This window comes from Oncorhynchus clarkii, chromosome 20 (genome assembly GCF_045791955.1).
Source record: "Oncorhynchus clarkii lewisi isolate Uvic-CL-2024 chromosome 20, UVic_Ocla_1.0, whole genome shotgun sequence".
In the NCBI taxonomy this organism is placed as follows: Eukaryota; Metazoa; Chordata; class Actinopteri; order Salmoniformes; family Salmonidae; genus Oncorhynchus; species Oncorhynchus clarkii.
This window is the reverse complement of record NC_092166.1, coordinates 68,079,918-68,093,243: the sequence shown is the minus strand read 5'-3', so window position 1 is coordinate 68,093,243 and position 13,326 is coordinate 68,079,918. Positions and strand designations below refer to the sequence as shown.

The 13,326-nt window shown below is 46.0% G+C and overlaps 1 protein-coding gene across 1 annotated transcript in view; it reads left to right on the top strand.

The window, feature by feature from the left end:
* Positions 1–13,326, top strand: part of LOC139376785 (cytochrome c oxidase assembly factor heme A:farnesyltransferase COX10) — a 73,299-nt gene that overhangs the window by 7,832 nt on the left and 52,141 nt on the right. Inside the window, exons 2-4 of the mRNA XM_071119712.1 lie at positions 550–689; positions 1,111–1,564; positions 2,925–3,049. Coding sequence (XP_070975813.1) covers positions 550–689; positions 1,111–1,564; positions 2,925–3,049 — 719 coding nt within the window. The remainder of the gene's footprint in view (positions 1–549; positions 690–1,110; positions 1,565–2,924; positions 3,050–13,326) is intronic.

Below are 13,326 nucleotides of genomic sequence, written 5' to 3'. Positions count from 1 at the left end.
CTTGGCCTGTCAGGAAGTCCAGGATCCAGTTGCACAGGGAGGGGTTTGGGCCCTGAGCTTAGTGATGGGCTTGGATGGCACTATGGTGTTGAAGGCTGAACTGCATTCTTACATGGTATTCCTCTTGTCCAGGTGGGTTAGGGCATTGTGTAGTGCAATGGCGGTTGCATTGTACGTGGTGGACCTGTTGGGGCAGTATGCAAATTGTAGTGGATCTAGGGTGTCAGGTAAGATGGAGGTGATATGGTTCTTAACTGGCCTCTCGTCTCGTGTTTGAGCTGTTGAATTGTGACTCCACTTTGTCTCTATACTGACGTTTTGCCTCTTTGATTGCCTCATAGTTCTTCCAGAGCCAATTCGCTTTTAAACAAAACCATGTAATGTCCTTGGACTATAAGGAGTAATGTTAGGCTCCGTTAGTCCATTGTTGGGCTAGCCTCTGTTATAGCAGAGCAGCATTAATTACTTTTCTAGCAAGTCCAAAACAGTGGACATTTTTGTCAGATGATGCATATTCATGTCATGAACAGGGTTGTTTTGTGTTTTTAGGTCTGGTTGGTGTGAGTGTGAACCAGAAACTATTTGGTAGAAATGCCATTAGAAATCACAAGAGTGCTCGCAGCCTCATCCAGATGTCCAGGAGAGACCCATCACAATGGATTCACCACCTCAACTTCTTGAAGCGCCAGGTAAGTCGCATGCCGCCCATTTTAGCAGGCATCAACAACCCTGTTTTGTAAGTGATAGGGCACAATCTAAGGACAGAATGTTGTCTATCATACCAATTGACTTCTCAGTCCATGCTCATGTAACCTAGTTGGCCTATATGTACCAGGTAATGTCAGGACATGTACACAGGATTAGCTGTATTATACTTGCAGCTGTATAGGCTATGTCATGGGCAGCCGCCACTAAGAGAACGACTAGCTCGATGTGTTACATGTTTTTGTCAGCTGCATGTTATGCCAGTGCCACCTAACCATGTTGTGTGCCAATGTACAAGTATGACTTTCACTGCTTGTACTTTCGAAGGAGGAATATGTGCCATAATGTGCCAATAGAGCGCCTTTATCTTCACACACACTATCTGCTCTACCCCCCTCTTCCCAGTATGTGATGAGGAGTAACAATGCCCTCTATCAGAGAGCTAAACCTAAGCAGACAGCCATCTTGACCGTCCTCGAGGACCATCGTGATGACGGCATGGACAGTCAGATCCGGCAAGTCCCAACCATCGACCATGTGCCTATGGTCACCGATGTCACACCACAGCCAGAGACCACAACCACAAATATGACTGCAACATCTGTCTCAAGTCCTGTCTCGACTGTGGCAGCACTTGCTGTGTTGAAACCTCCCTCCAGCAAGACTGTGTCACCACCACAGACAAAGGCTGTGTCCAGTGCAGCTGAGTCTGGGACTGAGATGTTAGAGGTGCCCCATGTGCAGGTGGAGTCTGATGAAGCCAGGGAGGCTCGGCTGGAGAGGCAGTGGAAGGAGCTCAAGGTGGACCTGGCTGAGCTTCCAGATGTGTACGCCAAACTTTCCAAAATCAAACTCACAGGTATGTTAAGGACTAGGCTATGCATGCCAGACTACTTGGTAACCAAAATCAAGTGATTGCTTAGTGATCAAACTTTAGCAAGCATTGACAGTGTTATGATTTTAGGCTTTTTTTAAATTGTCCGTAGAACCATAGGAACATGTATGAAAGCATGTCTTATTTTTAATCAAGCATGTGCACAATTTGGTCTAGGGTATTGCTTCACCTTTCACAAAGATGGGAACTTGTAGCATTCGCATATACTCGGGGATGCAAACTCGTCACTTTCCAGCGATATCCGCCATTTTGATTTCAAAATGTGTTGTCCACATGAATCGTGTAGATCCTAAGAAAAAAGGTTTGGTGTGGGGGGGTATGTTTCTCGTATTGAAAATATTCACTGAGCACAGAATGAATCCTCACGCATCCTTCAATGAGAATATCAGAGTTCAGAGTGGGATGTCCTATCAGAATGAGTGCTTTATCCAATATCTTCAAATTTAGGAGGCAGTTGCCGAATCAATATAATTATATTTTTCTGGTGTTCCTTAAATTCGGTTTGGTGCCTAACTTTTGGGAGCTGTCGTCGTGGTGGGGGGGGCGGGCGTGAGTGTGTAAAGTTGTCTGAAGAGTAGGCTAGTAATGGGGGGGGTCTCAATAACAGTTACGTAACGGATATTATTTTTGACGGTGTATCGTTTTGACTACCACAATATAATTTTTACGCTAGTTAGCTGGACCTGCACCAAAACTCCATTATTTTTCCTTCATAGATTGTTCTCCATCTTCTTAGGAGCTGATTTTTGTTTTCAGCACTTTTTTTCCATTACTTTTTTTTAATGTTTAGAACATCGAATTGCAGTTCATATCTCATCGGCAGCCAAGTATCGTGATAATATTACTGCATTACTGCCACAATGAAAATGCAGATCAATATGTGTTAATATTTTTTGATTACATTCCTCCTGCCAAATCACAGGAAGGCCTTTGGATATGAGCAAATCGGCCATTTTCTGCAGTAGCCCATTCAATGTGTTGTATTGAGTAGAGGTGTGAATATCAGGGACCGGTTTTTGTGTGGCACAGGTGCAGAATGTATAGAAAACTATCGTGATACTTGACCTTGTATCACATCGTTAGTGAAATGTTGTTATCGTAACAACCCCACTCCGCAATTAGTCTACACAGAATTTTCTTGTTTCCGTGTCACCCTTTTCTGTCACTCACCAGTTTGCATTCCTGATCCTGTTCTGCCAGTAATTGCCCAAAGCTGTAGTCCTATAATTGATATGGAAATTATGGCGGGTATTCAAGTATGATAAGCATGCATGTTGCTTGTGTGTGTAGTTATGATGTTGATATTGTTGTCTGGTTGTTTCAGCGTTAGTAGTGTGGACGGCAGCAGCTGGTTTTGCCATGGCTCCAGTGCCCTTTGACCCTGCCACCTTCTTCCTGGCATCCCTCGGGACAGGGCTCGCCTCCTGCACTGCCAACTCCATCAACCAGGTCAGTTGCGTCACAGCTGTGTGCGCATGTGTCAAAATTGTCATGCAGAGTAGCCTGCCTGGGCATTCTTGGTTTGGTTTCAGACATTGTCTTGTTATTGCAGTGAGATATGACCATCGGTAAAGCACAATTAGCTGTGTATATAGGCCTGCTGTATTATTAATGCATGTATTATTGTGGACTATATCCCCTCCCCGTGATGAACTTTGTTTTACATGGAGAACAAAAGCCAAATCTTTGGTTTCTGGCACTGTATGGGGTGGTTAATAGCTCAAAACTTTAATGATTCTGCATTTAACATCTTCCCCTGGTCAATCCCAGACTTACAAAACATTAAAATCACTGTAATCGGTCCCGAGTGGTCAATTTTTTACTTTTATTTCTCCCTCTTAAGTTGTTTCTCTGAAAGATGGATGAGGTCTCATTTCAACGGCTGGCAAGATTACAGTTGGGTTCTGAAACGCGTAATAGATTTTCATTGCACTTTACACAAACATGAACTCACTGGCTGACAGACATGCACACACACAGTACTGTCCCCTCGTCGTGCACTTCTTGTTGTTCTACAAAACATTGCGGGAGCCATTGACAGCACCTTTGAACTTTTAGTTAAATTCCTCTCTCGCTGCATATCTAAAAAATGCATTAACAGGCGACTCAAACTGGAATACTGTTATTATTTGTCTGCTGAAGGCTTTTTTGTACCAAAAAATAAAGTGACCGCTGCGCCTGGACACTTAAAATGCCTGGAATAATCAGACCTCGCTGAGTGTGTGCGCTGGAATGCGCTCCATGACTTAAGAATATTAGTTTAATGGACAACCTCTCCCTCAGCCCTGGGTTGAACCCCAATTAGCTGCAGCCTTCTGCCTGTAATTTGTCCTGGGCCCTGATTACACTGCAGGTTCCTGCCCTAGGGGCCAGACAGCAGGGTTATGTTCACTCAGGTAGGCTCCAAACCGAAGAAAACCGACTAAAACTGGGAGGGACTAACCTGAACTAGTCCAATGAGAAATGCTTGTTTTTGTTGCAAAATGTGTTCGGTTGTAAAACCCTCCCTTAGCCCTAACACTAGCCCAGCCTTCAACAGCCAAGTTCCAGGCAGTGTCCCCTCTCTCGTTTAGAGCTGGAATTAGGTTATTTTCTCAACCGGGTCACAATGAACGGAACTTATAATTTGTCCCAACAATCCAAAGCTCTTGGACCTGACCTTTCCGTGCAGGCATGTAGTATTTTCTCTAGTCTAGCGTGTCATTGTCAGTGTGACATCTGTAGAAATATGAATAGCGTCAATCCATCAAACAAACAAAAAATGGCATTGTCCCGTCAATGACTTCTTGGAACGAAACTCTGCCTGCCTTGCCCCTTCAATTTACCTCTTCACCCATCTACCTTACACTGGAGCAGGAGTGTAAAATATCCTATAGGTTGACAATTATGTCTCCTTCTCTAAAAGCAGTGGCAGGTTGGTCCGTCTGCGTCCGTCTGTCCCTGTGCGTCCGTCTGTCCCTGTGCGTCCGTCTGTCCCTGTGCGTCCGTCTGTCCCTGTGCGTCCGTCTGTCCCTGTGCGTCCGTCTGTCCCTGTGCGTCCGTCTGTCCCTGTGCGTCCGTCTGTCCCTGTGCGTCCGTCCGTCTGTCCCTGTGCGTCCGTCCGTCTGTCCCTGTGCGTCCGTCCGTCTGTCCCTGTGCGTCCGTCCGTCTGTCCCTGTGCGTCCGTCCGTCCGTCCCTGTGCGTCCGTCCGTCCCTGTGCGTCCGTCCGTCCGTCCCTGTGCGTCCGTCCGTCCCTGTGCGTCCGTCCGTCCCTGTGCGTCCGTCCGTCCCTGTGCGTCCGTCCGTCCCTGTGCGTCCGTCCGTCCCTGTGCGTCCGTCCGTCCGTCCGTGTGCGTCCGTCCGTCCGTGTGCGTCCGTCCGTCCCTGTGCGTCCGTCCCTGTGCGTGCGTCCGTCCGTCCCTGTGCGTCCGTCCGTCCCTGTGCGTGCGTCCGTCCGTCCCTGTGCGTGCGTCCGTCCGTCCCTGTGCGTGCGTCCGTCCGTCCCTGTGCGTGCGTCCGTCCGTCCCTGTCCGTCCGTCCGTCCGTCCGTCCCTGTGCGTCCGTCCCTGTGCGTCCGTCCGCCCCTGTGCGTCCGTCCGTCCGTGTGCGTCCGTCCCTGTCTGTATCAAGTCAGCCGCTGTCATTCTTAATTTTCTTTATAGATATTGTTTCGGGGCAAGGAAGGACATGATGATTCATCTTTCATTTAGAGTACTAGATCTTTCTCCTTTCATCTCCTCCCAGCACAGCAGTCACCAGCCAGGCCTAGTCAGAACAGAAGCCTGGAGCTTGGGTGAAGGTGAAGTCCAGGGAGCCACCCACCAAGACTGGGTTTAGGTGACAGGTCTCGGGCCCTACAAAATCAGTTAAATTAGTCTGATTTGGTTTTATTTTCCAGGTTTCTGTTTTTCGCTCTAAAAATCATTAGACCGATGTTAGCAATGTTTCTGTAGTGCTCATCTGATTGCAGTGTTTGCACGACAAATGGCCACTGGATTGACGCAAATAATCATGAGCTCATTCTAGTGTTAGACCAACACGCACACCACACAGACACGGGCATTCCTGTGCCTTTTCAGAAAGTTGAAGGAAAATGCAAATCACTGATGCATTTTGTTTAGGTCTTATGATAATCTTGGGCAAATTAATGCATTTTCTACAAAGTTAAAAACATTTGAGATGATTTCCTACTAAGTTCAATCCATTTTTGAATTTTGTTTTAATGTCTGGATTCTTTGGTTCCGTCCGCCTTCTACGCCAACTCAGTTTTTATTGGGTCCTAGAGGGGAGTGTGTGGCTATAGTTTGGGTAGGCTTGAGGTGTGGGTTAGCTGCTGTTCTGAAGTGGGCAGTGTGGAACATGTGGACTTCCTTCAACCGGACATGAAGGGTAGTAGTCTGAGTTGGGAGGTAGTATTACAGTAGAGCAGGACAAATGGAATTCATGTTGATTTGTTTTGTTTGATGTGTCTCCGCTTTGAAGTCTTAATGGGCCCGCCAGCCAGGCCAGTGCATTATGGGTGGTGGCGGTGTGCACTTGGCCAACTGACAGTCATTTATTCACGCTGGCAAAGAGACATACAGGAAGAAAATTGTGGATGAGGTAAAAATGCCATTGTCATTGGATCGCAGTAAATTGTCTTTGAAAGTAAATACAGAGCTCTTGTAGGACTGTCTTACCTCAACATGTTTTCCTCCCTTTTTTTATGTGGATGGCCTTGTTTTTTTCAGACCTTATGTAAGCAGAGCCCGCGTCTCCTCACGGTTCTGTCTGGAATCTGAGGGCATTAAATCTTTAGGCCAGGGCTTCTCTTTCTTGTGGCCAGCACCAGTTGTCAGACAGACCGGGGCTTCACTCCACACAAGGCAGCCCCTGTCTGCCTCCATGTTTCTTGTCTTTCTCAATGTCCCTCTGTGGTGACAGATCCCTGTGATGTCATCTGTTTTAATTGGCAAGATTGAGGGATTGAATTAAATGTAGTTGAAAGGGAAAAGAGCCACCTGGTTCAAGGAGGCCATTTCTTCCAGTTGGTATCCCAAATGGGGCCTTTTTACCATACATAATGCTCTACTTTTGACTATATAAGGAATGGGGTGCCATTTTGGATGCAGACCTAACCTTACCTATGCTGGTAGTATGCCTGCTCAATGATACTGGCTGGCCAGTGATACTTACCTAAAAAAAGATATCCAATGAGCCCATAGAGAGATTAGGGTTTTACAGTATTTGTATTTGTTTCTCTAACAGGGAAACACAATTCTTAGACAAAAAAGCCAGTTAATTACAAGTTGGGAGTTGCTCCCCCTTTTAAAAAATGTACACTGTACGTATGTCTATGCACGTGACTGCCAAGTAGTTGTTTTTGCTTTGTTTGGAAAATAATGTAATTTTCTTTTGTGTAATTACACACACACACTCACAGGCCTAGGGGTTGTCGTGTGACACGTAAGACTGCGGTGCGCTGCCACACACACTTTGCTTCCGTGGTGACTCTGATCCTCCGCTGTGTCGGCTTGACACACCGGATCATCTGTCAAGGTTTTGTCTCGTAAAAGAAACACACCCTCACCTGGGCGTAATTGATCTAAACACTTTGGTCGTCCATTTGGTTTTCATAATAAAACCAAAAGAAAGGGAGGGGTACGAAGAAAATTACACTTACATTTTTTTTATATATATATTTCTTTAGATGTGGTGCCAAGTGTTTCTTTTCTTCAAGTAGTGCTACAGTGTCAGTGCAGTGGTTGGGCTTTGATTTGACAAATAAAACTACAGCTTCAAATCAAAGTAAGCCGAGGGTAGATCCCCCACTAAAGATCCACTTCCTATGAATTCCCCCGCCACCCTTTTAATCCTTTAATGTGTTGGGCCCTGAAGACTGAATTGTCGGCAGCGGACGGAGTGTGTGTGTGTGTGTGTGAGACCACATAAAACAACTGTGGTTGAATTACCTTCAGGAAAGGGAGAAAAGAAAATGTCTTTGGGGAAGAAGAATGCCTGTCTTGGGTTTGTATCCCAAATAGCACCATATTCCCTGCATAGTACTACATTTGACCAGAGTTCTATGGGTCCTGGTCAAAAGTAGTGCACTATACAGGGAATAGGGTGTAATTTGGGATTTAACCTGTCTATGAAGCCAGCAAAGGGAAGCCAGACCTTCAGTAGTGCAGCTATCAAAGCCAAGGCTGCTGTTCTTCCCATGGGGGAAGTGCCCAAAGGCAGGCGCTCTCACAGACAGAAATGTTGTGGTTTCTTTTCTTAAACATCCCCATTTCGGGAAACTGACGCAAGGGTGTAAGCGCCTGGAGTCATGTAACAATGGCATGGCACCGTCTGGAGTTTCTCACTGCACTAAAAAGACACAATGACAGTCATGTGATTTGACCCCGAGTCAGCGAGCCAGAGAAGGATAGTGGGCTTTTGCAGTTTTTTTTTTCCCCTCTCTCTTCCGCAGGAGTTCGCAACAAAACTTAAACAGCTGGCTTGGCAGTTGGATCACCAGCTTTGCTAAACCGGGTATCCAAGTTTGTTTGTCTGTGTGCTTTCCTTGCGGACACAATTTGACGTGGTTCATGACAAACTTTCTGACTACCTCACCAGATGAAATGTGCCCAAGTTGATTTCACGGACAAGGTGGTAGTTAGGGTTGAATAGCGGGAACTTGGTTACCGAGATTTCCCGCCCAAACCCACACCCTTTTCCTAGGATAAATAACTGCAAGAAACCGGAAAATTATAATAAATAATTTCTATAAGCAGCATTACGTGAAATGGAAGTGTTAAATTGTATGCAATGTCTGAATCTGGCTTCTCTACGGCTTTCTCTCTGTATGATCAGTCATTAACGCTCAGGGTGGGGACAGGCGGCACATCTCGGTATGGACCGCAGTTCACAAGGCATGTACCCTCATGGTAGCTTTTTTCTTGTGACGGGAAGGCCTACATTTGCTGCAGCTTAGCACTTAGACACTTTTTTCCCCATATTTTTGTGAAGATGATTTTCTTTTAATTACAGCTGCAGAGTTCTAAAACAGCATATCACTCGAATATCGTTGCTTTAAATCAGTGAGCAGTCTTTCCTTCCGTTACGTTCAAATGTCATCAGTAGATAATCCTGTTCAAGATAATACAGTGTACATATAGATGTCCTACCCTACCTCTTTCAGGTAATACATTCTATGCAGTATTAGCCTTGTATTTCGCTAATGAATGGTGGGTTATGCGTACGCTTCTAACTTATAGCCTCTGTTTCTTGTGCAAAATGCACCGGCACTCCGCTGGTTCCTCTCATAAAAAAAGCTTAGCTCTTGGAGTCCCAGGAAAGGATACACGAGAATAGCTGGATGGACATATATTTATTTGAATTTCTTATACTAATAAACTATTCGATGATTTGACATTCATCTTGTTTGATGAATGTTAAACACAGCAGCCAATAGGAGTTTGAAAGAAGAAGACAGGCTATGGCGTTAGGCTATAGCAGTTATTTATTCAGACTCATGACCATTCCATCTGCATCTTATTCTAGTCCAACTATTGTTCAAGCATGTCATGACAATGAAGATGAGGACAATGACACTAATTTCATTTAACTGTTGACAGCGAGGAAGGCATGAAGCAACACTAGAGAAAGTAATACACACAACATTAGGGTAAATATTATGATATCGAGGTATATATCCGTCAGCTTACTAAATGTAAAATTGGTCCTATTATAGTCAAACTTGCTAGCCCATATTTGTAACTTTGTAGGCCACATGTCCTGCACCAGCATTGCATGTTTTCTGGGGAATACCGGGTTACCTGGGAAAAATGTTTTATTCTCGGGATAAAACATTTTGTGAAAACCGGAGAATATTCAAACCTAGTGGTAGTAGTATTGGAACCTGCTTGTGGGATGAGGTGGTGATGGCCTCGTCTGAGGGCTGAGCTTGTGGTTTTCCCTCAGAGCTCCCTGTGTCCTTGCAAACCTGCCAGATGGTTGAACAGCTCTGTAATGGGTCTGGAGACAGGGCCTTGAGTGTTTTAGTGTCCCGGAGGTGGTCTGGCTTTCCAAGCCCCTGGGGGCTACAGCAGGGAAGGACTCCCCGGGTGTTCCAGCCATCAGAAGGCCACTCGGGCCCATCTCCCCCGCATCACTAACTCCCCACTCTCCAGCCCTAATTTCAGCTAATTGAGTAATTGGGACTGAAGACTGTTTCAAGCTGGGTCTAAAGACCCCGGGTGTAACCTGAGGTCCTCAGCTAAACAAACGGGATCTGGCCTGTACTGTCAAATCAGGAGGAAAAGTGCAGTCTAGTAGTGTTTGTTCTGTCCCAAAGCACCCTCTTCCCTGTATAGTGCCCTACTACAGCTGGTGCACGATATCTAATATTAAGAAAGTCTTGAGGTTTTGCTTGCCTGAGGTAGAGTACCTTTCAAGCTGTAGACCACACTATCTACCAAGAGTTGTCATCTATATGTTTCGTAGCTGTCTATTTACTACCATAAACCGACACTGGCATTAAGGCCGCACTCAACAAGCTGTATAAGGCCAAAAGCAAACAGGAAAATGCTCATCCAGTAGGGGCGCTCCATGTGGCCGGGGACTTTAATGCAGGCAAACTTAAATCCATTTTACCTCATTTTTACCGGCATGTCATGTGCAAGCAGAGGGGAAAAAAACTCTAGACCACCTTTACTCCACACACACTCACAACCGTACAAAGCTCTCCCTCACCCTCCATTTGTCACATCTGACCATAATTCTATCCTCCTGATTCCTGCTTACAAGCAAAAATGAAAGCAGGAAGTACCAGTGACTCACTCAAGCTACTGGATTGTTTTGCTAGCACAGACTTGAATATGTTCTGGGATTCGTCAGATGGCATTGAAGAGTATACCACCTCAATCACCAGCTTCATCAATAAGTGCATCGATGTCGTCCCCACAGTGACCGTGCGTACGTATCCCAACCAGAAACCACTGGATTACAGGCAACATCTGCACTGAGCTAATGGCTAAAGCTGCCACTTTCAAAGAGTGGGACACTAAGAAATCCCGCTATGCCCTCAGACGAACGATCAAACAAGGCAAAGCATCAATACAGGACTAAGAAGGAACCCTTCAAAACCGGCTCTAACACTTGTCGGATGTGGCAGTGTTTGCAAACTATTATGGATTAGGAAGGGAAACCCATCCTAGTGAAGCGAGCCTACCAGATGGGCTAAATGCCTTTTTTTTATTATTGATTCGAGGCAAGCAACACTGAAGCATGCACGAGAGCACCAGCTGTTCCGGACGGCTGTGTGATCAAGGTCTCCGTAGCTGACGTGAGCAAGACCTTTTTAAACGGGTCAACATTCTCAATGCCGCGGGTTGTGAATTGTTTACCAGGATGTGTACTCGGATCATGCACGGACCAACTGGCAAGTGTCTTCACTGACATTTTCAACATCTCCCTGACCGAGTCTGTAATACCTGCATGTTTCAAGCAGACCACCACAGTCCCTGTGCCGAAGAACGTCAAGGTATCCTGCCTTTATTACATCCGCCCCGTAGCACTCATCTCTGTAGCCATGAAATGCTTTGAAAGGCTGGTCATGGATCACATCAACACCATAATCCCGGAAACCCTAGACCCACTCCAATTCGCATACCGCCCCAACAGATCCACAGATGGCGCAATCTCCATTGCACTCCACACTGCCCATTCCCACCTGGACAAAAGGAACACCTACATGAGACTGCTGCTCAGCCTTCAACACCATAGTGCCAACAAAGCTCATCACTAAGCTAAGGACCCTGGGACTAAACACCTCCCTCTGCAACTGGATCCTGGACTTCCTTACGGGCTGTCCCCAGGTGGTAAGGGTAGGCAACAACACGTCTGCCACGCTGATCCTCAACACGGGGGCTCCTCAGGAGTGCGTGCTTAGTCCCCTCCTGTACTCATTGTTCACCCACGACTGCTTGGCCAAGCACAACTCCAACATCATTAAGTTTGCTGATGACAACGGTGGTTGGTCTGATCACTGGCAGTGTGGTGCCAGGATAACATTCTCTCTCTCAACATTAGCAAGACAAAGGAGATGATTGTGGACTACAGGAAAAGGAGGACCGAGCATGCCTCCATTCACATCAACAGGGCTGTAGTGGAGCGGGTCGAGAGCTTCAAGTTTGTTGGTGTCCACATCATCAACAAACTATCATTGTCCAAACACACCAAGACGGTCGTGAAGAGGGCACGACAACTCCTATTCACCCTCAGGAGACTGAAAATATTTGGCATGGGTCCCCAGATAAAGTTCTACAGCTGCACCATTGAGAACATCTTGACAAGTTGCATCACCACCTGGTATGGCAACTGCTCAGCATCCCTCAATAAGGCACTACAGAGGGTTGTGTGTACAGCCCAGTACATAACTGGGGCCAATTTTCTACCATCCAGGACCTCTATACTTGGTGGTGTGATGCCCAAAATATTGTCAGACTCCAGCCACCCAAGTCATAGACTGCTAAGTCTAGGTCCAAAAGGCTCCTTAACAAGCTTCTACCTCGAAGCCATAGGACTGCTGAACAATTAATAAAATGGCTACCTGGACTTTTTTTTGTTTATTATCTATGCGTAGTCCCTTTCCCCCTACCTACATGTATGTATTACCTTGACTAATCTGTACCCCTGCACATTGACTCGTTACCGGTACCCCCTGTATATACCCTCATTATTCATTTTTTTTTTGGGGGGGGGGGGATTTTGTAAATGTTTATTTAAACTGCATTGTTGGTTAAGGGCTTATAAGTAAGCATTGACCTGTTGTATTCGGCACGTGTCAAAACATTTTATTTTGACCAGGGCCCATAGCTATCTGGTCAAGAGTGGTGCTCTACATAGGGAATGGGGTACCATTTGGGACTCAGCCTTCTAGTGTGTGAATGAAGTGTCTCAGTCTAGTATGTGTTATACTTCACACACACACCAAGTGCTTCCGAGTGGTGCAGCGGTCTAAGGCACTGCATCTCAGTGCAAGAGGCGTCACTACAGTCCCCGGTTCGAATCAAGGCTGCATCATATCCGGCCGTGATTGGGAGTCCAATAGGGCGGCGCACAATTGTCCGGGTTTGGCTGGTCTAGGCCGTCATTGTAAATAAGAATTTGTTCTTAATAACTGACTTGCCGAGTTAAATAAAAATGTGAGTGTGACTGAGTCTTAAAGATTGTGTGATTTTAGTTTTTGTTGTGGATAAAACGTTGTCTTTTGTGGCTGTCTGGCATGTCATTTTCCCTGTAGTGTTGAAGGGTGACTGAGTGCTCTTTTGTGCCTGCCTGTCTGTCTAGTTTGTGTCTTTGTCTCCTGCGAAGTGCTGTCTAAGGATGGTGGCACGCGAGCGGCGAGCCCCCACAAGCCCCCCGGCCCGTCCGCTATTACCGCCACTGTGAGCGACGCCCTTCGCTCTTGTCTTGTGGAGACATGTATTATTAACCCTCCTACAGGATCTCTGGCTTCTAACTCCTCTTAGTGGGCTCCTTCAAGCTTTATTGTAATGGTTAGAGGTTAGCATGTCTTGGGGGTATGACATTTGTGTGTATGTAATGTTCTCACTCATCATTATTCATGATTCATTCAGGACTGTCCGTAATCATGGTAGCATCTACATTAATGTAGAAGTGTTTAGAAACATTCTATTCTCGTTTACAATATAAGTGACAAAAAAATGACCCCACTACATCATTCACCATTCATTTCTATTGGGCTCAAAATCATTTG